Source organism: Ruditapes philippinarum, unplaced genomic scaffold (genome assembly GCF_026571515.1).
Source record: "Ruditapes philippinarum isolate M1 unplaced genomic scaffold, ASM2657151v2 ctg135_1_1_1_1, whole genome shotgun sequence".
NCBI lineage: Eukaryota > Metazoa > Mollusca > Bivalvia > Venerida > Veneridae > Ruditapes > Ruditapes philippinarum.
Genome location: NW_026862663.1, coordinates 33,872 through 59,629, shown reverse-complemented (window position 1 = coordinate 59,629; position 25,758 = coordinate 33,872). Strand labels below are relative to the sequence as shown.

At 31.8% G+C, this 25,758-nt stretch overlaps 1 protein-coding gene across 1 annotated transcript; it reads left to right on the top strand.

Moving 5' to 3' along the window:
• The first annotated feature begins 288 nt into the window (after positions 1–288).
• On the top strand, positions 289–24,398 carry LOC132719773 (mutS protein homolog 4-like). Its single transcript, XM_060703624.1, has 26 exons — positions 289–378; positions 3,981–4,256; positions 4,487–4,658; positions 5,084–5,361; positions 5,802–5,950; positions 8,448–8,571; positions 9,031–9,097; positions 9,575–9,696; positions 10,427–10,570; positions 11,084–11,355; positions 11,859–11,978; positions 12,442–12,454; positions 13,031–13,084; positions 13,330–13,514; positions 14,327–14,339; positions 14,791–14,836; positions 15,283–15,407; positions 15,736–15,830; positions 16,075–16,122; positions 16,565–16,732; positions 17,264–17,336; positions 19,598–19,662; positions 19,985–20,055; positions 22,189–22,292; positions 22,818–22,906; positions 23,250–24,398. The coding sequence occupies exons 2-26, from the start codon at positions 4,223–4,225 to the stop codon at positions 23,418–23,420; spliced, it is 2,802 nt and encodes a 933-aa protein (XP_060559607.1). The 5' UTR covers positions 289–378; positions 3,981–4,222; the 3' UTR covers positions 23,421–24,398.
• The last annotated feature ends 1,360 nt before the right edge of the window (positions 24,399–25,758 follow it).

Below are 25,758 nucleotides of genomic sequence, written 5' to 3'. Positions count from 1 at the left end.
ACTCTAGAAGTAGGCCCAGTTTTAAGAAGTTGGTGGTACATGTATCTTAAATTAGCAGGACCGGAAAGCACTCGATATATCTATTTTCCTAAATTCTCGTAATAATAATCAATAAATATTTATTAAAATGACTTGACTAACAGATTTTGATATAATAAATCTATTGGTAACACTTTCAAACCGATAAAATAAAGTTTTCATATGTTTTTATGAGAAATTTGAGTGCTTTCCGGTATTTCGGTGCTATCCGATGCTTTCCGGTTTTTCTATGCACCGTATCATGAATGAAAATTATTACGACACCGAAAATAAAAAAAGCGTCTGCACAGCTAAATTTGTTTGAAAACATAGCCAATTTGTTTGAAAACACTTAAAAAGGTCAGTTAAATTAAGTGTGTTTATAAGGATTTGCCAAACATGACCAATGGTATACTGGCACACCTGAGCACTAAGTGCTCTAAATGATACAGTCGGCTGTCAATCAATCGCAACTACTCGGCCCTTTCCGTCAGTCTTCGGATAAGGACCTCGAACACAATATAGTAATATGAAATTAGGCAAGGCCTATGAACGGGGAAGTCGTTAAAAATTCCTTTCATTCTTTCCGTTTTAAAGGTGTTATTCGGTATTACATGCACCGCTTCCGTTTTCACTCGGAACACTCGACGATTATCATTTATCCGAAAAGTTGAGATTTGTTCCGTTATCGGAATACCCCGCCTATTATCATTGAGTTACATTGTAAATGGCGGTGCCCGACTAGAACTGACACTGAAAAAATCATTGATAGGTATAGAATTCTATATATTTTTTAATTGTTTTTTATTTGATTTTCTTTTACATTTACACGTGTAGTCTATAGCCGGGCAAGCCAAAGCCCGGACCCGCTTCGCGGGCCCGGTCTTTGACTTCCCCGTATGAATACACAGAACGGGTGCGGTATTCGGTCTAACCTACGCTAAGAAACTAAACATGTAAACAAATAGTAATTTAATGCTGGGAGTTGTTGACACGTTTATTTCCACTATATGTAGTAAAAGTCCACCTAAAATAGATATATTTTGTACTATAAATGAAGAAAAACAAAAACCAAAAAAATAGCCAAGTGTTGGTGGCACACGTTTTCAAACAATTTATCATAAAGTAGATTCTATATACATAAAGGCATGACAAAATAGACGAATAGTGACTTAAATGAGTTCTATTCAGCCAGTGTTTCTGCCAGACTAGATTTTTGGGGGGTCATTTGTGACCCTCTGTATAAAAATATAGGAGTCATTTGAAATTATAAAGGGTCAAAAAAGAAAAAAAATTACAAAAGTAAATCTCAGAACTGTTTGATTTCACATGTTAACTTCAATTTTTCACATTTTGCAGATGCAAACGAAAAATCTTTTAAGGAAGAACCAAGTCTGATTTGCATTAAAACATTTAACATATCATACGTCTGTTTATTACAGAAACTTTGATATTTTTGGCCACTAAAGCTGAAATGTAGATAACATTGTTATCTACATTGTATGTCACTGACTAAAGCCCCTATCTTTTGTGGTGTGCTTGCCAACTGTGGTGCACAAATCGCTCGTTTACACCCTGACCGTGCATGTCTAAATCCCGGATACCGTGACTCACTGATTGTAGAACGGTTAAATGTTGTGCCGATAACGACACAGAATAGGTTAGCTAACTTAGCAACTTATACATACCCGCAGTTAACGGAAATAAATAAATTTCAGATGGCCATTTCGGATACTCAAAGAATAATTGCCGATTTTAACGGAATGGCGCTAGTAATTGGAGAAATAACTAAATGAAAATGCATCTAATTACATGTAAGGCAGATTATGAATGCGTCATAGAAAACGTGCTTTGCCTTTTCCAATGCGTCATTCGTGAAATTATTGCGTCAAAAACGCAGGAAACACAGAGTTGCGGAAACACTGTTCAGCAATTAAAAAACCGCATTGACAAGGATGTCATTGTTCTTTAATACTTGCCAGAGCACGATATCATTTGGTAAAAATTTACGAAATAAGTTAAATAGGTATATTCAGCGTGTGTGGGTACTTATTGTACATATTATCAAACAGTTGATTAAACAGTTTATTAAAATCAATTTCAATTCTTTTAGATAAGTTAAACATAGCATCATTATCTATATTTTGTATGAAGGGCATTTGCATAAATATATCCAACGCTTACCAATATAGATCTAATTGTATTCTATTATTGTTTTAACATTTTTTTCAATATTAAAAAATTGTCAGCATATAGAAATTCATAAATGAATTATGATATAAATATTTTACATGGATAATCAAAACAATAATATATAAGCTTGTCAGGAAATGTGAAAATCTCGTTGGACTGGACTTTTCTGCATGCCTTTTGAATATCATAAAATATAAAAATGTTAAATATTTTTTGCATTTATCATAAGAAATCATTGTAATAACACCCTGAAATAACAAAAGAATTATATATATAAAAGAATAAATGGTTTATTGAATAAAAATTTCTGGTCCGAAGTGTCTCCATCATGGTCCGAAATGACCATCTCATGGTCCGATATGTCCTAAAATCTGGTCCGAAATGACCAAAAAATCTGGTCCGAAGTGTCCGGTCCGAAACGTCTGTGGTCCGAAATGTCCGTAATTCGAACAATAGTACCACAGGGGACCATCCTACACAAATATATCCTCGGGTGGCCATGATTCGTTACCTTAAGCATACAGTGCTAGTTTGATATTTCCTTATGATCCAAGGGTTCTATGATAAATAAATTTTGCAGATACATTAAATATATGTATGTGTACACAGCACAATTTGGTTACATCATAAAATCAAAGCACAGAACGTGCTGAATTTGTTTGGGTCTCAGAATGTCAGAAATGTGAAGGTTGTGAGATTATAAACAAATTTGTTTTTGTATAGTGCCACCAATGCTTTCCAGCGTTTTAATTGTAATAAATTCCCTATAAGACTAATTGCAACACTGATATTCAATTCAATGTTTATTTGACTTAAACAATTTGAAAAAAAAATGAGTTGCCTTTACTGGGATTTGAACACCAGACCTCTCGCTTCCTAAGCGAGCGCGCAATCCACTCGGCTACGGTGAAGTTATATCTTAACGGCCTGAAGAAAACCATATTATTCTAAATTAGGGTTTGTAACAACGCTAACTGTTGTTTAACACATATGTAAATAATCATGGAGCTTACTATAAGCATGTATATCTATAAAGAATAAAACAATATTAGAAATCTTCGACCATTCGGGAACTATTTTGCTTGAAAATTAATGCGCCTTTACGCAGTGATCTCCCCTGAATTTTTCGGTGTAAGTGTACATATAAAGGGAAGTAACCGCTTCAAAAAAGCGGACTACTTTCGGCATTTGCAATTAACAGCATCAGAGTCTGAAATTTCGCTACCCTTATTTGTTTGGTCTGACGACCCAAACAAATAAAAATAAAGACCCATTTCATTCTTCTCATTGATTCCCGGACGGTGCAGATCACTTTTGTTGTGATTGATCATCAAATACTTTCTACGGTCATTAGCACTGCTCTGACATGTGTATACAGAAGTTTCAGTTCCTTGTGAAAGTGAAGGCAACTAGTACTGGTAAACTGCATGACAGCTTGCCCAGGAATGGAGCTGTCGCTGAACTGTGCTGTGGTAAATTCAATGTGGCTGACTGCAATGATCTGGAGTGAAAACTACCAATACCACTACCACCACCACCTCATCTTCTAAAGTGTGACTGGATGATGAATTTTGAAGTGTGCAGCAAGCAGTTCACATATGCTTTTGGCTGTATTAGTTTATTTAGTGAATATCTTCCAAAGAATTTAATCCATAATCTTCAGAGTCAAGGCTGCACAACTCTTTAGATTTATAAATAGAACAATATTCTTTATTAATGAAATGCAATAGTAAGAAATATAATGATTAAATTGACTGTTTTCTTTTCAGAATGCTATGAAGCTTGTGGCAGGAACACAAACTAGATCAACTGCATTGCCTGAACAACTGTCATTCAGACCAATTAGTTGTTTTTAATCAGATACATGTAACCAATTAATGTTTCTACATGTGTGAGAGAAAATATGATGTCAACCACTTAAAACTCCTTTATAAATATTTTTGATGTACTGTATGATGTTAAAGAAAATTTGCAAAATGACCCTAGCAGACAATTAAATAGGCTTTCAGTTATGAATCAAGCATCAAAGAGACAACCCAAATACAGTAAGTATAGTTAAGTTTTAGATGCAGTGAAGTATTTCAAGATCTAAAAAATTACATAAAATAAGACAATTCTTGACAGGTAGAGTAATACAAATTGAAATGATTTTATCATTATTTGCATCATTTAAATAAATACATGTACAAATGATAATTAAGAACAACAGGACCTTCAGATGGTATCCTTTATCAGCAAGGGAAGGTGTTTCAATTTTATTTTATTTATATTTTAGATTTTGGTTTGTTAGAGACACCAATAACAACATCAGACAGTACTGTAGACCCAAGTACAACATGCCAGACAAGCTGTAGTTCTGCTGCGGCAGGCACAAGCTATAGCAAAACACCATTATCATCTTGTCAAACCTCTGTGTATAGCAGTAATGTCAGTTCTCATGTGTCAGGGTAACCTAACTTTTAACAAAATTACATAACTTTTGTGTCAGTGTGGACTTTTGTAGCTTTTATATGACAATTCAGCAATATCGATATCAAATAATCATCATTGTATATAAAGCTGATATAATCATAAAGTTTTCCTAAATTTTGGTTTTTATGCCAAGTTAGAGTGGGAGCTATGAAGTGACCCTTGTTACACTGTCCAGCTGTCAAAGTGTCCGTATGTACACTGACAAAAGAGTGGAATGTGAAGGCATTCATGCCCTATGGACACATTTCTAGTTTAAATTGGAGTAAATTACATTAATATCTTATCATGCTAATAAGAGATGTGAATTCTAGAATTATAACATTTCTGTACACTATCATTAGTTTCATTATTATAATGGAAGAAGCACTGTTATTGTACATTGTAAATTAATTTATTGCAGCGGGTCAAACTATAGCTCATCTTTTAAATATGCCAGACACAGTGAGGGTAACATTAGTTCTAGTAGAACAAACAGAAGTTCTTTATCATTTTCATCATCGCTGACAACACCCAATGTTGGTTCGTCTACAACAACATCTTTCCTAGGATCTTCTACAAGGACTCCGCGGGGCATGTCATCATCAAGTAAAACACCAGGATCTAGAAGAACTCCCTACACTGGTTCTAGTATGACTCCGGCAGCAACACCAGCCAGAGTTGATAGATCAGCCCTTGTTGGCAAGTATCTGAGCCTCGGTATTAACCAATACATGTCACTGAAGATTTCTATACATCATAACTCATTATTCAGTTTGCAAAGGCTTTGCACTTCTTTTAGGGTGATGAATATATGTATTTGTTGATAAGAATTTCAGCAGTGATTTGTAGTGAAGTTGCTTGGTTAAGGTTTAACTAATAAATTTTTCGTATTTTCAATAATGATTGCATTTGAAATTAGTTATTTGCTCTTTGAGAAACAAACTGAATTATGAGGGGCAGTGTCATCTTCAAATTGTGTTAAACTGACACCATTGAAATAAAATCTGACTGAATTACATAAATCTTAATGCCAGACATGGAGGGATAAAGACAAAAATTGTTCAAGTAGGAATCTGGCAATAAATATATATTTTCGCTCATTTTGTTAGTTTGACACAAAACAAAACTCAAAATTTCAGCAATTGTTGAGGGCCGAGGACTAGCACGAGGGGAGATAGGTATGGCAACTCTAGATTTGAAGAGACCTGAGCTAGTGCTGTCTCAGTTCTCTGACATGTCAACTTATGTAAAAACCATCACAAAACTGCAGATCATTCACCCGTTAGAGGTATGTATACTGTGCTCTACATAGTCAAACCTGTTTAAATACCACCTCTGAATAAAGATAACCCTGAAAATTTTAATGAACAGCCTTTTTTATAACCCTGCATTGATAGATTGGAATGAATTAACCATCAAATACAGACCATTTACTATAAAAGCCATGATTTGTCTCTTACTTGTGTCGTCTCTGTTCACAGGTTTGACTGTAAAATGGGAAAGTTCAGTTTTTTTATGCTCCCCGAAAAATTTCGGGGGAGCATATAGTCGGCGCCTTGTCTGTCTGTCCGTCCGTCCGTCCGTCCGTCTGTCCGAGCAGACGAGAGCTACATTATCAGGTTTAGGTTTATGTACAGGCACTCTGTATGGGGTTCATTCCGTAGAGACATGTATTATGTGGTTAAAAATGCTCTTATGGGGTTAAAAAAATTTGCTCTTGTGGGGTTAAGAGATCAAAGGAATAACCCCACAAACACGTCTGCTAAGTACGTCCGTCTGTCCGTCCGTTTTCTTGTCCGGAGCATAACTTGAAAACCCTTGGAGATAATTTGTTTAAACTTCATACAGTGGTAGAGGGCATTGAGGGGGAGTGCAGTGTCAAAGAACCATAACTCTATTTTGCCCGGTTTTTGAATTATCTCCCCTTATAGAAAAATCTTGTCCGGGGCATAACTCTAAAACTATAAGAGATATCAACATGAAACTTTGTAGGTGAATAGATCTCAATGGGTAAGATGTGCAGTGGATAAGACCAATAACTCTTTTTGTCCTAATTTTTGGAGTTATTGCCTTTGTTAATTTCAACACTTTGAACTTTGTCCGGAACATAACTCTAAAACTATAAGAGATATCAAGATGAAACATTGTAGGTAGATAGATCTCATTGAGTAAAAGTGCAATGCAAAAGAACCATAACTCTGTTAAGCCTCATTTTTGAATTATCTCCCCTTATAGAAAAATCTTGTCCGGGGCATAACTCTAAAACTATAAGAGATATCAACATGAAACTTTGTAGGTGAATAGATCTCAATGGGTAGATGTGCAGTGCATAAGAACAATAACTCTTTTTGTCCTAATTTTGGAGTTATTGCCCTTTGTTAATTTTAACACTGAACTTTGTCCGGACATAACTCTAAAATTATAAAGAGATATCAAGATGAAACATTGTAAGTAGATAGATCTCATTGAGTAGAAGTGCATTGCAAAAAAAAACATAACTCTGTTAAGCCTCATTTTTGAATTATCTCCCCCTTTTAGAAAAATCTTGTACTGGACATAGCTGTAAAACTATAAGAGATATCAACATGAAACTTTGTAGGTAGATGTATCTCAATGGGATAGATGTGCAGTGCAAGAGAATCATAACTCTGCCTTGCCTAATTCTGGAGTTATTGCCATTTGTTTATTGTTACTTTTTGAATTTGTCCGGAAACATAACTCGGAAACCATAAGAGATATCAACAAGAAACTTTGTAAGTTGATAGATAACAGTGATTAGAAGTGCAGTGGAAAGAACAGTAACTCTGCCTTTCCTAATTTTGGAATTATTGCACTTTGAACTTTTTCCAGGGACATAACTCTGAAACTACAAGAGGTGTACTTTCCTGTGTCCAAAACCTATTCGGGGAGCATCACCCGGCTCAAACCGGGCTCTTGTTTCTTCTAGTTCCATTATTGGTAATTACTTCTCAATCAAATTATTTCTGTTAAAGTGTCTATAAGCATTTAGTATCATTTTAATATTTTCAAAGCTTTCATTTGAAAAGGTTATGACAACAGTGCCATGTGATGAATTGGCATCAATTACATATATGTATATGTTCTTTTATAAATAACGCTACTGTGTGTGTCATTAATTGGTGCCACATATTAAAAGGACAGTTTTAAAGTTTAAGACAAATCATTATACTTGCCTAGACCTCAGCTGGAACAATTTGTCAAGTACTATATAAAAGTCATAATTAACTCTGAATATTCCTTTGTTGTCATTATAATATGATAAGTAATCTCCTTTCCTGAGAAATAAGCAACTTCTTTCATTTACTATTCTTGATAAAATAGCTATTTTCATGTTATTCAAAAATTAGCAAATATTCACATTAACACTTTCTCTGCAAAACTTGCCAAGGTACACTTGTCAATTTACTCGTTAATACCAATTTTTCATTATGATATGGGAGACAACTATATCACATTTACAGTGTTACTGTTTCTGGTCTTTATAGCAGCCCCTTTTGAGAAAATACTCTTTATGATATTCTAAGAGTAGACATCTAAAATTTATAATTCATTACTTTATGTTTTTACACCAAAAACAAGATTGAAATTAAGGAACTGGTCTACAATCAGTATTGCAACTAGCAACCAACACTTTGCTATTTTAGCTCTGTCATTGCACGGGCTAATCAGCTATTTAGTTGTTATTGTTGAGAACTTGAGTACACCTGTAAAGAATTTAATAGAAATTTAAAGTGTTTAAGGACTTGAAATTGATTATATTTCAGATTGTTTTACCTAGCACAGCTTGTGAGTCAGGAAGTATGACAAATCTGTCCAAGTTTATCAGTGATCAGTTTCATCATACAAGCATTTCTACAGTTCAACGGAAATATTTCAATGAAACAAAAGGTTTGTTCTGGTAAAATATTTTTAAAAGGGATTATTTAGAAGAAATATAATACTAAGCCATTCAACATAACATTTTGAATTTTGGAGTCATCATTTGTAATGATAGCGAATTCAATATAAAGATATTGGAATGGGACAGAGAACAATGTAGAATATGATTTATCTGGTAGCCTTCACTAGTCACTATTAATACTAGCAGTTATAGATACATGTTTCATGGATGACAATTTTTGAATTTGTAAACTTATACTTTACAATATATACCCATGAGTTAGCTACAGTTTTGTCATTATTACAATGACCATAATAGTGTTATGAAAGATTTAATATTTTTATAATACATTCTTCTATCAAAGAGTTTTATTGTTATTATAATACTTGTATTATATAAAAGCCAGGAAATAAAGTTGTCAGTAAATTTTTTTATAGAATGTGATAGCTATGTTTTCTTATTTTCAGGATTGATGTATGTAAAACAGCTGTGTGTACCAGAATACAGCAGCGTGGAACTTGAAGTTTCCTCAAAGTTAGTGTGTCAGCAATTGGTTCATTTATCAATTAAAATGCTATTTGTACAATAATAGAACAAATGTTTATATATGAACTTGTAAATAATGTTTACATTTACAAGTATGCTTTAGCTACAAGAAATAATCAAATTTTAGTCATAAAATTCACTGTGACAGCCTATCATGACATGGTACATTCAAGTTTCTTTGATAAGCACTAGGTTATATTAATGTATATGCAAATGACCCTGTTACATTTATGTATTTGAAATCTCTTGAGTGTTAATTCCTATAGATAACTGACATTTTCTAATTTACCTGCAGCCACTTAATTTTATCACACTCCCACTACTAAAATAATAGTGGGACATACAGATTTGGCTTTGTCAGTATGTCCATTTGTCATTGTATGTCTGAGGACTGACAATATGGTGAAATGTGGAGGCATCCATGTCCTATGAACACATTTTTAGTTTGGTGTATTACTTTTTCAGATATTACTGTCTTGCAGCAGTGGCAGCTCTAATGAAGTACCTTGAGTTTATACAGAACACAATATATGCTCCTGCGTCACTTAAGATTGTCTTCAAGGGAAGTGAAAATACAACTATGATTGGTAAATACTTCTTTATTGATCTCTTTTTACTTAGGGTAAGTAAAAAAATTTTGTTTCAAGTTCCATGTTTTAGAATAAGTAACTTTTATATGGATTATTTTTAAAGATAATTTTGATATTTATTACAAAGTTGAAATCATGTGAATTATCTTAAAAGTAAGTATTGACAGGCGTTTGTTTAGTCTTTACAGCCACTAATAATGATGATTATATTTTATCATTCCTACTTTTTAGCTCTAGGTTTTATTTTTCTATTTAATAAAAATTTATAACCATATTCTAGAGATCAGTCTTGGAAATTATGTCTTTGATCAGTAATTTTTATTCCAACAATGTCCATTTTCCACTTCACCGTCTAACTGTCCCAGGGTGGGGCTATCATAAGGAATTTCATACTCAAAATAAACCGCCTCCGTGTTCAAGTGGTTAGAGTCGATGACTTCTAATCCAGTTACCTCTCTGGCGTGGGTTCGATCCCCGGGAGATGCTTTGGTAGTTTAGCGCCGAGGAAGGTAGTCTAGTACTGGTGTAACTCTCCAGGAACGATGATTAGATAACTACCCGCCTATATAACTGAAATACTATTGGAAAAAGGCGTAAAATGAAACAAACAAACAAGCAAATCATACTCAAATGTCAAAAGTTCCCACTATTCTCCAGGTGATGCATTAGATTCTGTGTATGACTCAAGCATTCAGTGTAATATACAGAAAAACTTACTTTTATATAGATGTTTCTACTGTGAGGAATTTGGAGTTGTTACAGAATCAGCGTGATCCACACAGTGACCACACTCTCTATGGTATCCTCAACTATACAAAAACTATTGGTGGAGCTAGACTGCTGAGATCTAATATCCTTCAACCACCTTCAGGTATGTTAAATATCAAATATTCATTTGTCACAGAGGTGGTATGTTTTGAGAACACTAAGATATTGACACTATTTAAGATGATTCCTTGAGAAAATAGATGGCTCTGATATTTAAGAAAAAAATTAAGCTTAAAAAACATTGTTTTGGTGAGTAGTTGGAAATATATGGCACTATAAAATGACAGAATGATTTTTGTCAATATTTTAAAATATTGACATACTCTTTTGGCACCTCATTTACTATCATAATCTATGTTATTCTGAGTGGTTTAATTGCCAAACCGGTTATGTTTGCTCCTAATTTTGTGATCTGATTTTATTTTGCTTTAGTTTTCATAGATTATAAGATACATGTATATTACATTTTGTAGCATGTTACTGATTTTTACAGGCTTTTGTTTAGGTACAATATTTAGGCAGGACTTAAACTTTTTCAATATGTTTTGTGATATATTAGTATGAAAGATCACATTTAACTGTCAATTTAAAAAAAAAAAATTTATTCTGCTTAAAGATCAGGATACTATTACACTAAGACAGGATGTTGTAGCAGAGTTGATAGAGAAACCAGAGATTTTCTACAATCTACAAGCTGTAATAAGCAGATTTCTAGACATTGATCATTTGTTGTCATTATGTGTACAAGTCCCAAAACAGGAGAATGTTAAAATAGCTGAAAATAAGATTACCAATGTGATGTACCTAAAGCATACCTTGGAGTTAGTGACACCTCTCCGGGAAGCACTGGGCGATTGTGAAAATCCTCTTCTTATGGCATCTTATAAGGTAGTTAAAAGATGATGTTTTATTTCTGTATTTATCCTTTATTTATTATTCAGTTAAAAGACTGTCATTATGATAATTTCTGTATTTTTCTAGATTATTGCACTCAATATAGGCTAGAGTCCTCTCTTATCCATTACTTTTCAGTTAGCTTTTGCAAAAATTCTTCCAATGTTGTTTCATGAATTCAAACAAGACCATAATTATACAAGAAACTAAGTTTTTACTGATGTTTTCTTTGTTTTTATTAAACTGTAAATGTATTAGCTGATTTCAGTGATATGCAGTGTAATCTTTGTAAAGCAGCCCTTCTCGAGAACATTAACCTTTTGACAATAACAATAGCAAGTTTTCCTGAACTTAAATTCTTCACTAAATCTAACCTCTCTTAGAGCAACACCTGTAAACTGCAGTCAAAATAATTTTCTCCAAAAGGTGGTTTTTCTACAGAGGTTGTATTGTATATATTTTAAGAGTTTTATTCAAGTGTTTTTATTCACCAACAGGTTTTGGAGGATCCTAGATTTGTTATTATGCTGGACAAAATCAATTGTGTGATACATGAAGATACAAAATATCAGAAAGGAACACTCAATATGAGGTCACAAAAATGTTTTGCTGTGAAGGTCAGTCATACAATATTAGATACTTAATATATAAGAAGTAATACTTTCATAGTTTTCAATTACATAAAAGAAATTAACTGTCAACAGTGCTCTTAAAGTAGCAATAAAAACTAAGATTTAATGGTTACAAAGAAATAATTAATTTTCATCATTTAGAAAAAGAAGGGAAAAAGAAGGAGTTGAATATTTGTCAATTTCAAATGCTAAGAAACATGATAAAGTGGTCATAGACATTAAAACAGCATTTGTCTAAGATTATGATTTTAAAACAAAGCAGGAAATATACTATGATAATGAGTCAACAACAATTGTTAAGTGATATTATGTATCATGTTCCACTATTACAACTGATTGTAATGTTTTGTTTTGCTATTTGTACAATTCTGATAAAATACTTCAGTGTTGTAATGAAACAAATTAGAAGAAATATATATTATGAGACATTGTAACATTCTGTTCACAGCCAAACATGAATGGTATGACCTTACTTATATGTTACATGTGTTTGAACAGTTCTATTATGTTGAAGTTCTAATACATTACATAATTGTTTTAAAACTGTTTTTGTTGTTCATTTATTTCCAAGGTAAAAATGCTTATTCAGTGTAAGAAGGAAAATATGCTTGAATTTTTTTGGGTAAAAAACTGTCTTATTTAAATATAAATAACATGTGTTAAAAGAAAAAAAACTAATTTTCTTATTTTGATCAAAAGTAAAACTAACATTTATGAAAAAAAAATCTCACAAGGTCATGTGGTTATCCATAGAAACATTTTGTTTTTTAATGAAAATTTCATTTAATCAAGTTCATGTTCCTGAAAATCAAATAGAGATGAAATGAAATTAGTTTTTTTCCGTATACTACTTTTTGACAATTTATTTGAAAAAATTAACAGTTACCTGCACAATTGTTATAATACATTTGTAAAATAATGGTAACAATTTGAAAAATAGAAAAAAAGAAAGCTAGATAAAGATATATGTAACCCCACATTTATCTGGGCATGAAGCTTTATAATTTTATAAATCTTTATTTCTATAACTTTTGCAGGGCTATTAGATATATCAAGAATAACATACACAGAAATGGTTGATGACATAACAGGTAACTTACTGTAATCCTTAAAGTATTAAAATCTAGATGCTTATTGAAAATAAATTGTAGAGAAAAAACAAAAGCATTTGATTAATTATAATTTATATGGACAATTGAAAAGTTCTTTTCTTCTTTTCACAACTAAATAGAATATGTCATGTGAATATGAAAGAGTTTAGTAGTATTCATCATGTATTGTGGTCATTTAAAATAATTGCTACTGATATTGTGTTGTTATTGTTGTACTATGATAGATCTAGTGAATCAGATGGCAGGTACACACAATCTACCACTAAAAGTTGTATACAGTACATCACGAGGGTTTCATATACAGATGTATGGAGGGGGGACAGAGGGCTACACTGTTGACAATTTACCAAGCACCTTCATCAAAGTCACCAAGTTTAAGAACACTTTCAGTTTTACTACTACAGATCTTGTAAGACATCTATGATTTGAATTTGAATTAAATTTATTCATATTTAGGACTGGTTGATACAAGTTTATATAATGAAATACTATTTAATGCCTTCAATCAAGGAGTGGGGAGCAAACTGTGATTGGGTGGTCTGTCTGTAGCTGTTTTCATATGTACAATATCCTTTTATCATTGATTGATTTTTTGAGAAATTAATTACCAATAACCCTTGTTGACCAAAAGGTAATGTGCACATTGACATTTTGTGAAAAAACGTAATGTCCAATTACCGTAATAAATTGAGATGTGATAAGTTTTTTGAAACTTGGAAGATGCATAGTTTTAGAGGCTGTCCTATTAATTTTGATGGAATGTCAAGGTCAAACTGAGATCTAGTTAAAAAAATCCCACTCTAATTGAGAGCTTTGGAAAAAAATATCCCTGGAGTTGTTTATTTGGTAAGGACATTAGATTCTTTCATTGTGAGGAAGGTATCTAGCTGGCTTACAGAATGAAGGTGGTTCTACTTGGGTACCAGCTTGTTCCTCAATTAATGCAGAAAAGGAAAACTGAGTGTACCTAAATCAATATGACTGGAAACTGGCCAAATAGCCTTAAAGCTTTGGATATATTTCAGTTTACCTTCTGCAATTGTGTTTTAAATATTAACTATGACATCAGTCCCCTGATGAAGATGGCTGTTTTTTCTTTTTGATGCCAGATATATTTTAAGTTTTGACCCATTTTCCTAAACTGTAGGGAAAAGTTACACTTTGAATGGTTTATATTAAAACTCCTTTCTTATATATACAATTATGAATTTCTATTTTCAGATAAAGATGAATGGTATGTGTTTACTTTATCAAAAGTAGTATTAAGATTTTCCTCCCCTTAGCTAGAAAAAAAAACTGAAGTATGAACACTGAAGATCAAGATAGTAACACAAGTGTATGATGATCCTATCATAATTAACATCAAAACAAACTCTGGAAATTATATTTCAGATATAAATGCTTCTATTTAGATACATGTTACCTTACCAAATTAAAATAGCAAGATATAATTCATCATTGGTAAAAAACATAAAAATAAAAACTTTTTTAAAGTTGAACATTACATGGTCTGGAACAATGTTTTATTGAAAAATAAGGTAACCTAAAATAATTTTAATGTAAAATATTAGAAAAACTTGAAACTACATGTATACTGAAAATCAAAAAAATGATTTAAATTTAAAAATCAATATTGATATGTGTGTGGTATAGCCTCTTGTAGCATTTTATATAATCTATTTTAGATAGAGTAAAGGAGTCATTGCATGAGATTTATATGATGACAAGTGTGTAAGTTGTTAATTCTGACTTCCTTAATTACACTTCTTATCTTGTTAAAATCTAAATTCATTTCTATTACAAAGCTGTTAATTATTTGTCTTCAACAACTGTACCCAGTCTTGAAATGGACAATAATTTCTTGTCCTTTTGTTTTGCTAGTGTCATTTAAAAACCCAGAGGATTTTATGGAAAAGATAAGTCTTTAAAGTATTTGTACAACATCTTTGTAACTGTTTATTATTTTTATGATATGAGCCACGTCATGACAAAACCAACAGTGTGTTTGCGACCAGCATGGATCCAGACCAGCCTGCGCATCCACACAGTCTGATCAGGATCCATGCTGTTTGCTATCTAAGTTTCTCTACTTGTTGGTTTTGTCGTGACATGGCTCATTTGTGTATTTTAGTATGCTATAGGTGTTGTTATAGAGATTGTTTATAAAACTATTTTAGAGTATTAACAGAGTTACTGAACAACATAAGAGATGATATTGGAGCATTATACAAGCTGACAGAGACTGTTGCCACAGTTGATATGCTCCTCTCATTTGCTCATGCTTGTACACTATCAGACTTTGGTAAGATGTAAAACCTTTTTTTTCTATCATATTTTGATAGGTATTGTTTTTTATTATAATATAAACTGATAAGAAAAAAAGGGTATTAGTTCAGGTATTTGAAAATATGTAGACATTGAAGAAATTTTATTGTTTTCTTCACAATTATGTTAGAATATATAAAGAAGCATTGATGCTAGATATCTGTATATCTTGCCTAAAAGTACTTTTATCTAGATAAGTAGAGAAATCTTATGTCTTGCTTTTGGATCATTAGTACGTAGGGAAATATTGTTTGATATGACATATAATAAAGTAAGAATATTTCCATTGATGAGTTTTGTTTCAGTACGGCCAGAATTTACAGATACATTTGCTGTCAAACAGAGCAGGCATCCTATATTGGAGAAGATATCAATAGAACATCCAGTGCCAAATAATATTGTATGTTATATATTTGACTTCAACATTGAATTAAAACAAAAGACTTTAATGCAAGTGTAAAATAAAAATTGTTCTGCCAATGTATACCATTATGTTTGCTCATTAATAGCTGATTTAAAAAAATGATTTGCTTAACAAGTACTCTACTATATTAAATAAATTGCTGACATTTTGTTTGAATTAAATATCAATATTTTGTTTTGTTTGTCATGACATAGCATAAAAAGTTTCTTATCCCTTTCAGTATGCATCAGAGGACAGCAATTTTGTGGTCATTACAGGTCCAAATATGGTCAGTATATTATAATCATTTTTTGTGTCTTGTAACTTTTAAGTAAATAAAAACACTTTTTAAAAAGAATTTTCATATTTGAAGTTAATCTTTGTTATGTTTAAGTGTTGATTTTAGATTTATTAATAACATGAATACCAATTTTTCATTACGATATTCCTAAATTACTGTTTAGAGGTGTTTTTAGAACAAATTATATTATTCTGTGAATGCTAAGTAAAAATCTAAATATTATACTATTAAGATTTTAAGCTGAGGATCTATGATTTTGATCCTTTTCAAATATTAACAGTGAGTTATATACATTTGACTTTGGTGAAAGGTTTTTTTAATAGATTTATTTTAAGATGTAAATGAATTATCAAATTGCATGCTATAATACTTGACACTCTTCATAAGGTAATACATAAAAATAGAGATATTTCACATTTACATTTATCAGAGTGGAAAGTCTACATACCTACGTCAGATTGCCCTGCTACAAATTATGGCACAGATAGGATCATTTGTACCAGCAGAATATGCTTCATTTAGAATAGCAAATCAGATCTTCTCTAGAATTGGTAGTGATGATGATCTAGAAACTAACTCCTCAACATTCATGCTAGAGGTATGTTCATTAATTATTTGTCTATAATCTATTAGAATTTTGTAAATTTTACCCATAACTTGCTGAATTTCTTAAATGGACTTGTCCATCTTCCATTTAAAGCTTTCCATTATCAACTTTGGTGACATTTAGATGAAAAATTTAAGTTAGTTGACCAACAGTAAAGAGCCTTGTCAGACTGCATTTTCAAGAGTTCTGAGAATTGATTTTATTAGAAATATATGAAATATCTTTATTTTCCAACAAGGTTGATTATGTGAGCCGCGTCACAACAAAACCAAAGTAATGTGTTTGCGACCAGCATCCGTGCAGTCTGATCAGGATCCATGCTGTTCGCTATCAGTTTCTCTACTTGTAATAGGGTTTGTAAGCGAACAGCATGGATCCTGATCAGACTGCGCAGATGGCAGGCTGGTCTGGATCCATGCTGGTCGCAAACCCATTATGTTGGTTTTGTCATGACCAGGCTCATGTATTTCTTATTCATTGAATCAGTATGATATAATTATTCTAGTGTTTTTGTTTTTATAGATGAGGGAAATAAATTACATTATTCAAACAGTCTCTGACAACTCACTTATTATCATAGATGAGCTAGGAAGAGGTTTGTTTATCACCTTTTATTATTGATTATCCTCATTGACTACAGTCAATTCTGTTTTATACTTTTGATTGATTTTTAGTCACACTAAAAGTAAAACTGTGAAGGTCACATTTCTACTTTCCAGCTTTAGTTACTGGTGAAGGTACCTATCACTATATTATTCAAGCTACCTGAGTAGAATCACAGACATGAAAGCGACTGACATGATGTGAGCCCACAACAATATCTTAATAGCCACATAATCCCACAATGTCCAAGTAGTATCAACATGCATCTGTAATTCTAACAGCAAGGATATGCATATATCAATTACTTATACTTTCCTATATTAAGTTGTTCACTGGAATGTTTTTTGTACCTGAATATCTTCAATTTAACTCTTAAATGATTATCATATCAAATCTACTTTTATGCTTGACAAGATATTAAATATCTTGAGAAAGTTGATAATGAAAATACCTGTAGTACATTTTCACTTAAGACTTTTTTCACAACCATGTAATTTGCACAAACTACTTTGTGTAAGAAGCCTATTTGGGTTAGCGATATCCACACTATAAGAGATAGATGGTGAACAACCTTACAATGTTTATAATGTATACATGTCTATCAATATGGCAATGTTATTCATTTATTGTTGTTGTTATTTTTTTCAAGCATGATAGTATTATTGTGCCCCCACGTTAGTGGCGGGCATTTAGATTTACCCTTGTCCGTCCGTCCGTTCACTTTTGTGTCGCACGTAACTCAAAAAGTATTTGACCTAGAGTCATGAAACTTTACAGGAATGTTGATCAGCATGTGTTGTTGTGCACCTGGGTATTTTCGTCTGGATATTTTTAGTACTTTCAGAGTTATTGCCCTTGACTAAGTAAAATTTTGCAATTTTCAACTTGTGTCACACGTAATTCAAAAAGTGTTTGACCTAGAGTCATGAAACTTTACAGGAATGTTGATCAGCATGTGTAGTTGTGCACCTGGGTATTTTCGTGTGGATATTTTTAGTATTTTCAGAGTAATTGCCCTTGACTAAGTAAAATTTTGCAATTTTCAACTTGTGTCGCACATAACTCAAAAAGTATTTGACCTAGAGTCATGAAACTTTACAGGAATGTTGATCAGCATGTGTAGTTGTGCACCTGGGTATTTTCGTGTGGATATTTTTAGTATTTTCAGAGTTATTGCCCTTGACTTAGTAAAATTTTGCAATTTTCAACTTGTGTTGCATGTAACTCAAAAAGTATTTGACCTAAAGTCATGAAACTTTACAGGAATGTTGATCAGCATGTGTAGTTGTGCACCTGGGTATTTTCGTCTGGATATTTTTAGTATTTTCAGAGTTATTGCCCTTGACTTAGTAAAATTTTGCAATTTTCAACTTGTGTCGCACATAACTCAAAAAGTATTTGACCTAGAGTCATGAAACTTTACAGGAATGTTGATCAGCATGTGTAGTTGTGCACCTGGGTATTTTCGTCTGGATATTTTTAGTATTTTCAGAGTTATTGCCCTTGACTTAGTAAAATTTTGCAATTTTCAACTTGTGTCGCACGTAACTCAAAAAGTATTTGACCTAGAGTCATGAAACTTTACAGGAATGTTTTATCAGCATGTGTAGTTGTGCACCTGGGTATTTTCGTGTGGATATTTGTAGTATTTTCAGAGTTATTGCCCTTGACTTAGTAAAATTTTGCAATTTTCAACTTGTGTCGCATGTAACTCAAAAAGTATTTGACCTAGAGTCATGAAACTTTACAGGAATGTTGATCAGCATGTGTAGTTGTGCACCTGGGTATTTTCGTCTGGATATTTTTAGTATTTTCAGAGTTATTGCCCTTGACTTAGTAAAATTTTGCAATTTTCAACTTGTGTCGCACGTAACTCAAAAAGTATTTGACCTAGAGTCATGTAACTTTACAGGAATATTGATCAGCATGTGTAGTTGTGCACCAGGTATTTTCGTCTGGATTTATTTAGTATTTTTAGAGTTATTGCCCTTCTCTTAGAAAATTTTTGCAATTTTCAACTTGTGTGGCAAGTTACTCAAAAAGGATTTGACATATTTAGATTTGCACCTGGGTTTTGCTTGTGGATTTATCCAGTATTTGTAGAGTTATTTCCCTTGACTTAGTAAAAAGATTGACAGAACAGTGGCGCTGTGGGGGCACCCGTGTCCTATGGACACATTTCTAGTTGTTATGTACTTGCAAATACATGTATATCATTATACTTATAGTAATGATTTATAAATATATACAAAGGAACAAGTGTAGAAGAAGGTGTGGGTTTATGTTTCTCTATCTGTGAACATCTTATCAATACAAAGGTGACTATATTTACTTCTTACACAAAGTTCCCAGAACTATTTTAATATTCAAATTTTGACAAAGTTTCGATATGTTATGCACCTTAAAGAAATATATTTTTGCACTGAAAATGACCAGATATTGTTTATTTGGTAACACAGTCCAATGCTTGTTTATACAGTGAAGGCAGTTGTTTGACATAGATATATATTTTTGCATAAAAAACCAAAAGATATATGATGAATAATATTTTGAGTTATGTTATGCCATATTTTCTTATATTATTTCAAGTGTAGAGTACACTTTTAGATTCAGTAAATGTTACTTTATGTATTTTTTTAGGCTTTCACGTTCTTTGTGACACATTTCCGAGACTTGACATTGCTGGACAGTTTATATCCAAATGTTGAAAAGTATGTACACACAAGTACTTAGATTTACTCTTTATTTGAAAGAAAAATATGATAAAAAGATAAAAAAGCATTTAAAGTAAATAGGGATTCCAAATGCATTGAAAGCCACGGTGATGCTTGGGTTTTGACACAAGTGTAGTGACACCTAATAGATAAGACAGAACTCGACTATTCGAAGAATATGGAGAGCTATTGCAGTCGGGTCGGCGTTGGCATCCATGTTCAGTCTGCATTGGTTAAAGTTTTTTTGTAAAGTCAAATATCTCATTTATTACTTGAGATATTCAACTGAAATTTACAATACTTATTTATAGTAACATTGTACATCAGATTGACAAGTTGGATAATTCTGCATACAATATTTACAGAACTATGCCCCTTTTCAACTTAGAAATTTTGGTTAAAGTTTTTTTGTAAAGTCAAATATGTCAATTATTGCTTGAGGTATTCAATTAAAATAACAATACCTTTTTATAGTAACAATGTACATCAGTTTGCAAAGTTGCATAACTCTGCCTGCAATATTTGTAGAATTATGCCACTTTGACACTTAGAAATTTTGGTTAAAGGTCTTAGGAACTATCAAAGATATTTACTTGAAACTTTACACATGTACTTAGGGTCATAATTGAAGGTCACATCTCAAGATCCATTACTCTGCCATGTATTTGGACTGAATTATGCTCCCTTTTGTACTAAAATAATCTCCTTTTCTTGGTTAAGTTTTGCATGCAAGTTTTGCATATCTCTGAAACTATTAAAGATACAAACTTGAAACTTCATATGTATATTTGTGGTCATAAATAATGATCACTTAACAGCACTCATATCTGTGTCAGTACAATCAATATTATTTCCAAAGGTATTTTACTCTCAATACATTTCCTTTTCTAACATGACTGTCTATTCAAACTCCAACACATCCATTACAAACCTGCTGACTTGTTCCTTGATTTTAAAAGGAATTTGTTGCATATATTTTTATAACCAAAAATAAGGGTTCCTGATAATTTAATCTTTTTACACATTTTTGTTCACAGGTAGAGGCCTTTTATATAATTAATGTGTACTCCTGTGTACAGAAGTTCTTTTGCTATCATAATTATTCACATCTTTATTAAGACACCTTTACACATTGCAATTTGACCGAAAGTGTACTTTGTTCAAAAGTGTTTTTGCTTTGTTCAAATGTTTATTTGCTTTTATGATATTCAGATTCTTATTGGTAACTTAAGCTTATGACGGCATCTTCCATTTTGTATATTCATAAATACTAATAAAAAGTACCAGTTGTTTCATATATAACTGCATCTTTTTGAATAAATATTTCAATTTTCACTTGCAGTACTTCAAACTTCTTTTCAAAAGTCATGTTCATAATAATATTCTGATAAATATAAAATGCATTTCCACTAAACCAGCCGGGCTAGCGCACAGGTAGAGTGCTGGTCTGTCAAAAGGTAGACCTGTATTCAATCCCTGTCCTTTCCATTAGTCCAATGCCATTATTTTGATAACTGTTCTAATTGTCGAGCATGCTGTCATCGGACAGCTCTGATTTGCTTATTTCCAAATTTATGCCCCTTTTTATACTCAATGAAACTCATGGTTAACTTTTTGCTTGTAAGCTGGTATCTCCCTAACTACTGAAGGGAATGGAATGAAACTTAAATATACATTTTCACTGTGATTTTTTAACATGATTGGCACATGTCCCATAACTCTGATTTACTTATTTACGCCCCTTTTAATACTCATTGAAACATCCTTGTGACAACTCTATCGAATAGTCGAGCATTGCTGTCATCCATTGTCATATAGACTATGAGTATATCTTTATTACCAAAATTGTTCATCAAATCAATTTGCTTTTTGTATGATACCATTTAAATCGACTTTTATGTATAGTCAAAGCCGAACTAATGACCATCTTTGTATTAAGTCCATAACATTGGTTTATGCTAAGTTTTGTTTTGGCATTTGTAATCTTGCAGTGATCAGTGAAGATTATTGCTGTGCTTTCTGGAGTCATGTTCATCTAGAAAACTAGTAGAACTTTACTGTTATGTAAATTATCCATTTATCTACCAATTTAACTTAAATGTAATTCGTTTGTTTGTTTGTTTTTGCCAGCTATTGTTTTGAGATACACAGAAGTTTTAGTACTGAGGCAAATTGTGAGAAAGTAACATACACCCATATATTGTCCAAAGGAAAGACAGAAGAAAAACATTATGGTATATTTACTGTCATTAATAATTGTTTATGTTTTAATGTTTTAAATCCTTAACCATTCTGGATCCAAAAGTCTTTAGCCTTTGTGATTAGTATAGAGCCAAGCCAGCCCTCACACCCATGCTGTCTGACCAGGCTCTATACTGTTAAATGTTCAAAATAATATTTGATGTTGAAACCCCCTAATTGAAGAAATTCAGATTTGTTGATTTGGGATGGCTGCTTAGTTGTATTTTCAATATATAGTTTGTTTCCTTTAGTGAAACAAATATTGCATGTTTGTTTAGTAGTAAAGGACAGGTAATAAAAGTTATTATATGATAAATAAGGCACTTAATTATAGTATACTTTAGTGAAAGGGCTTGTACAGTATTGTGAAATGTACTATATTAACCTTAAATTCTTTAATTTAACAAAGAATAATAATTATATTTCACATTATATTCAAGTAAGCTAGGTTTGACATTGGAATGGCATACCAATTTTATGATGAATGAAATCAAAATATGTTATTTGCAATATTTTAGGAATACAGTTAGCTGAAATTTCAACACTTCCTCCCTCTGTGGTTGAATATGCCAAACAATTGGCAGTAAAGATAGAAGAGGAAAAAAAGGTTAGATTGCCATATTTTCCTGTTTTTCTACATATTTAGATGTCGTAAGATAACAAAGTAAGAGCTATAAAAATTACTTCTTTATGAACAGATATATTAATGTAACTTAAATTCAAATTCTTTAAATGTTAATGATCGAAAATAAAAGAACTTTACTTTGGCGAGTCTGGCACTCATAGATATATTATTGTCAAAGTTATGTCATTGGTTTGGTCAACTTAATCATTTGCTTCTTCTTGTATCGTGAGCCAGGGTAATTTTGTGACGTGAAATGCTTTTTATTGAAACAGCTGATTACATGTATATTGCCATCAATAAGGAATATTTTCTTCATATATTGTAGAATAGTGAGAAACAAGATAAAGAGTTATCACGACAGAGAGCAGTATTTAAACTGGCCACTAGACTTGTACAGGCAGCTAGAAGTTCTCGGCTAGATGAAGATAGTCTTAAACAATATGTCACCTCTCTCAGGAAAAAATATGACGAGGAAGTACTCAGCCTCGAGGAGTAATGCTTGAAATATTATTTTAGAATTTAGAAAATTGTACTTCAAAACCAAAACTTGTTGATGATCTTATTAACATTTATTGTGGAATCGTTTCAGTATTTAATAATATTATGCTTGATTAAATAGGTGTAAAACTGGTTGTCTTCAACTGTTTAGATATTTTCTTACCAAGTACATTGAGCTGGCTGCTTGTTCAACATGTTGTGACTCATCAAAGGGAGCTGTCTTAGATTAAACATTTATGTTGATGATTGTTTTAGATTTATACGTTCTTTACCATTTTGTTTTAAAGCTGTCTTTATATTGCCTTTGAACTTGATACATTTGTATTATTGTCTCATGGTAATAAATAATGTTTTTGAATGTAATAATTATTAATTACATATACCGGGGCTTTTGCACGAAAAATGCTTTATTTATTTTGTTTTTTCCCTCTCATTGCCTGTAATTTTAATTTGAACCTGACATTATGAGACAGAAAAAAGAATAATTAAGTAACCTTTCAGATGAAATTGATAACATATAACTGGCAATGCGGTTATTAGCAAAATTATTTTATAACAAAGATTGATATTGTTTGACAAGAACAATTGTATCTCAAAGTCTTTGGTGTCCTGAAAGATGAACTTCTGGAGAATAACTTTCTGTTAACATTCGTTAGATATTGATATCTGAGGTAAAAGCAAATTTTACAACAATCATTGTCATTTAAATAGGTATGAGGCACCAATTTATATGTTTGTTGTTCATTTTAACCTAATTTGTCGAATATGAGTTAGTAAGAATATATATAGATGTTATTTTTTTCATGCGTAAGATCAAAATATATTTCACAAAGTAGCTTAGACACGGGTGAAAAAATAATAGCTGATGTGTTACCAGTGAAATATGTTCTAAAGGATATTTGTTCTGAAAAGATAGTAATGCCATATAAGATTATCAGATTTCTTTATTTATTACTTTTAAAAGCATGTTCATACAGTCAAGCACGATTCTGAATAGTTTTAAAAAAAAAAAAAATCAAAAATATGCGCCTGACAGTTATCATTATTCTACAGAATGATCCTGCCAGATTAGAGCGTTATATCTTTTCAAGAAAAAAAATTGACATTGAGCAGTGATCATCTCAATATCAGTCTGTTACACTTTGAAAAAGAAAACGATTTGCTTATGAAAATATATGTTTAAAATACATGTACAAATAGTTTCTCTAAGTCTTACTCTTTATATGTTAAACAAAAGGATGTTTGCAGCTTGTTTGAATATGTCCTATCTTATCAAACGAAGTATGAAAATGACAGTTTATTCTTCAATAATAGCAACAGGGACTATAGCATTAAGGATCCTTTAATAAAGGGTTGTCCATCATTCATTTTCTTTGGTAAAATTAAAATTTTGGTTATTGCATTGAGTGAACCGAATTGACTTTAGGAACACAATTGTTTAAAAGCCACCTTTTAACATATATTTATCAACATAAACTATGTTTATCGTGTTCATTAAATAACACATATTTTTTGCTAATGTTTAAGTACTTTGCTTCAACTATGCGTAAATGGAGATATATAATAATAAGAAGTTGTCAGCTGTTGTCACCAGTCTAGAGCAATGCCAGTATTAACAACTGCGTTGTATGATAGTGTATGATCAGATTCTATACTGTTGGTTTAAACATGAAACATGGTCGTGACCCGATTAGGGCTCGAATCTTCGATCACACCGTAACCACTAGGCCACCACTCCATTTCTATATGGTTTACTACTGTATTTAAGTATCACGACATGTAAATTACTTTAAAGATCCTGTAACACAATTTTTTCATGGTTTTATTTCATAAATATGCTCAAATTAAGATTTGTCAATATTGTAAGTTCCAATAAGCATTATTTATAAAGATATTTCCCAATTTAACATTTCATGTAAATAAAGGGAGGTAATTGGAAATTTATTTTCTATAAATTCTAAGTCAAATTTTCCAATAAGAAATGAATGCATGTAATTTATTGATTTAATATTATGTGCACTATTTGCAATACACATTTTACATATTCTTTGCTGTTTGGAAATTGTTTTATTTGCATAATTATATACATATATAATTTTTTGCAAGTGTGGTATACAAACAGTAACAATATCAATCACAAAACATACAGGATCTTTAACCTCTGATGGTTTGTTCAAAATTTAAATCAGGACAATCTAGGGTGTAGGGTGAACAATTTTTTGTCCCCTGATCTGTACATTTTACTTCATTTCAGTCGTTGAGCAATTTCTCATAAATTTATGCTATCGCCTGGTATGAGCGAGCAAAAAAAGCTCATAATAGCTGGTCCTTTAGAA

Coding starts and splice junctions, on each gene's coding strand:
- LOC132719773 (XM_060703624.1), top strand. CDS start 4,223: ATGAATCAAGCATCAAAGAGACAACCCAAATACA. Junction 10,571..11,083: donor TATCCTTCAACCACCTTCAG/GTATGTTAAATA, acceptor TTCTGCTTAAAG/ATCAGGATACTATTACACTA. Junction 14,837..15,282: donor ATTTATATGATGACAAGTGT/GTAAGTTGTTAA, acceptor AAACTATTTTAG/AGTATTAACAGAGTTACTGA.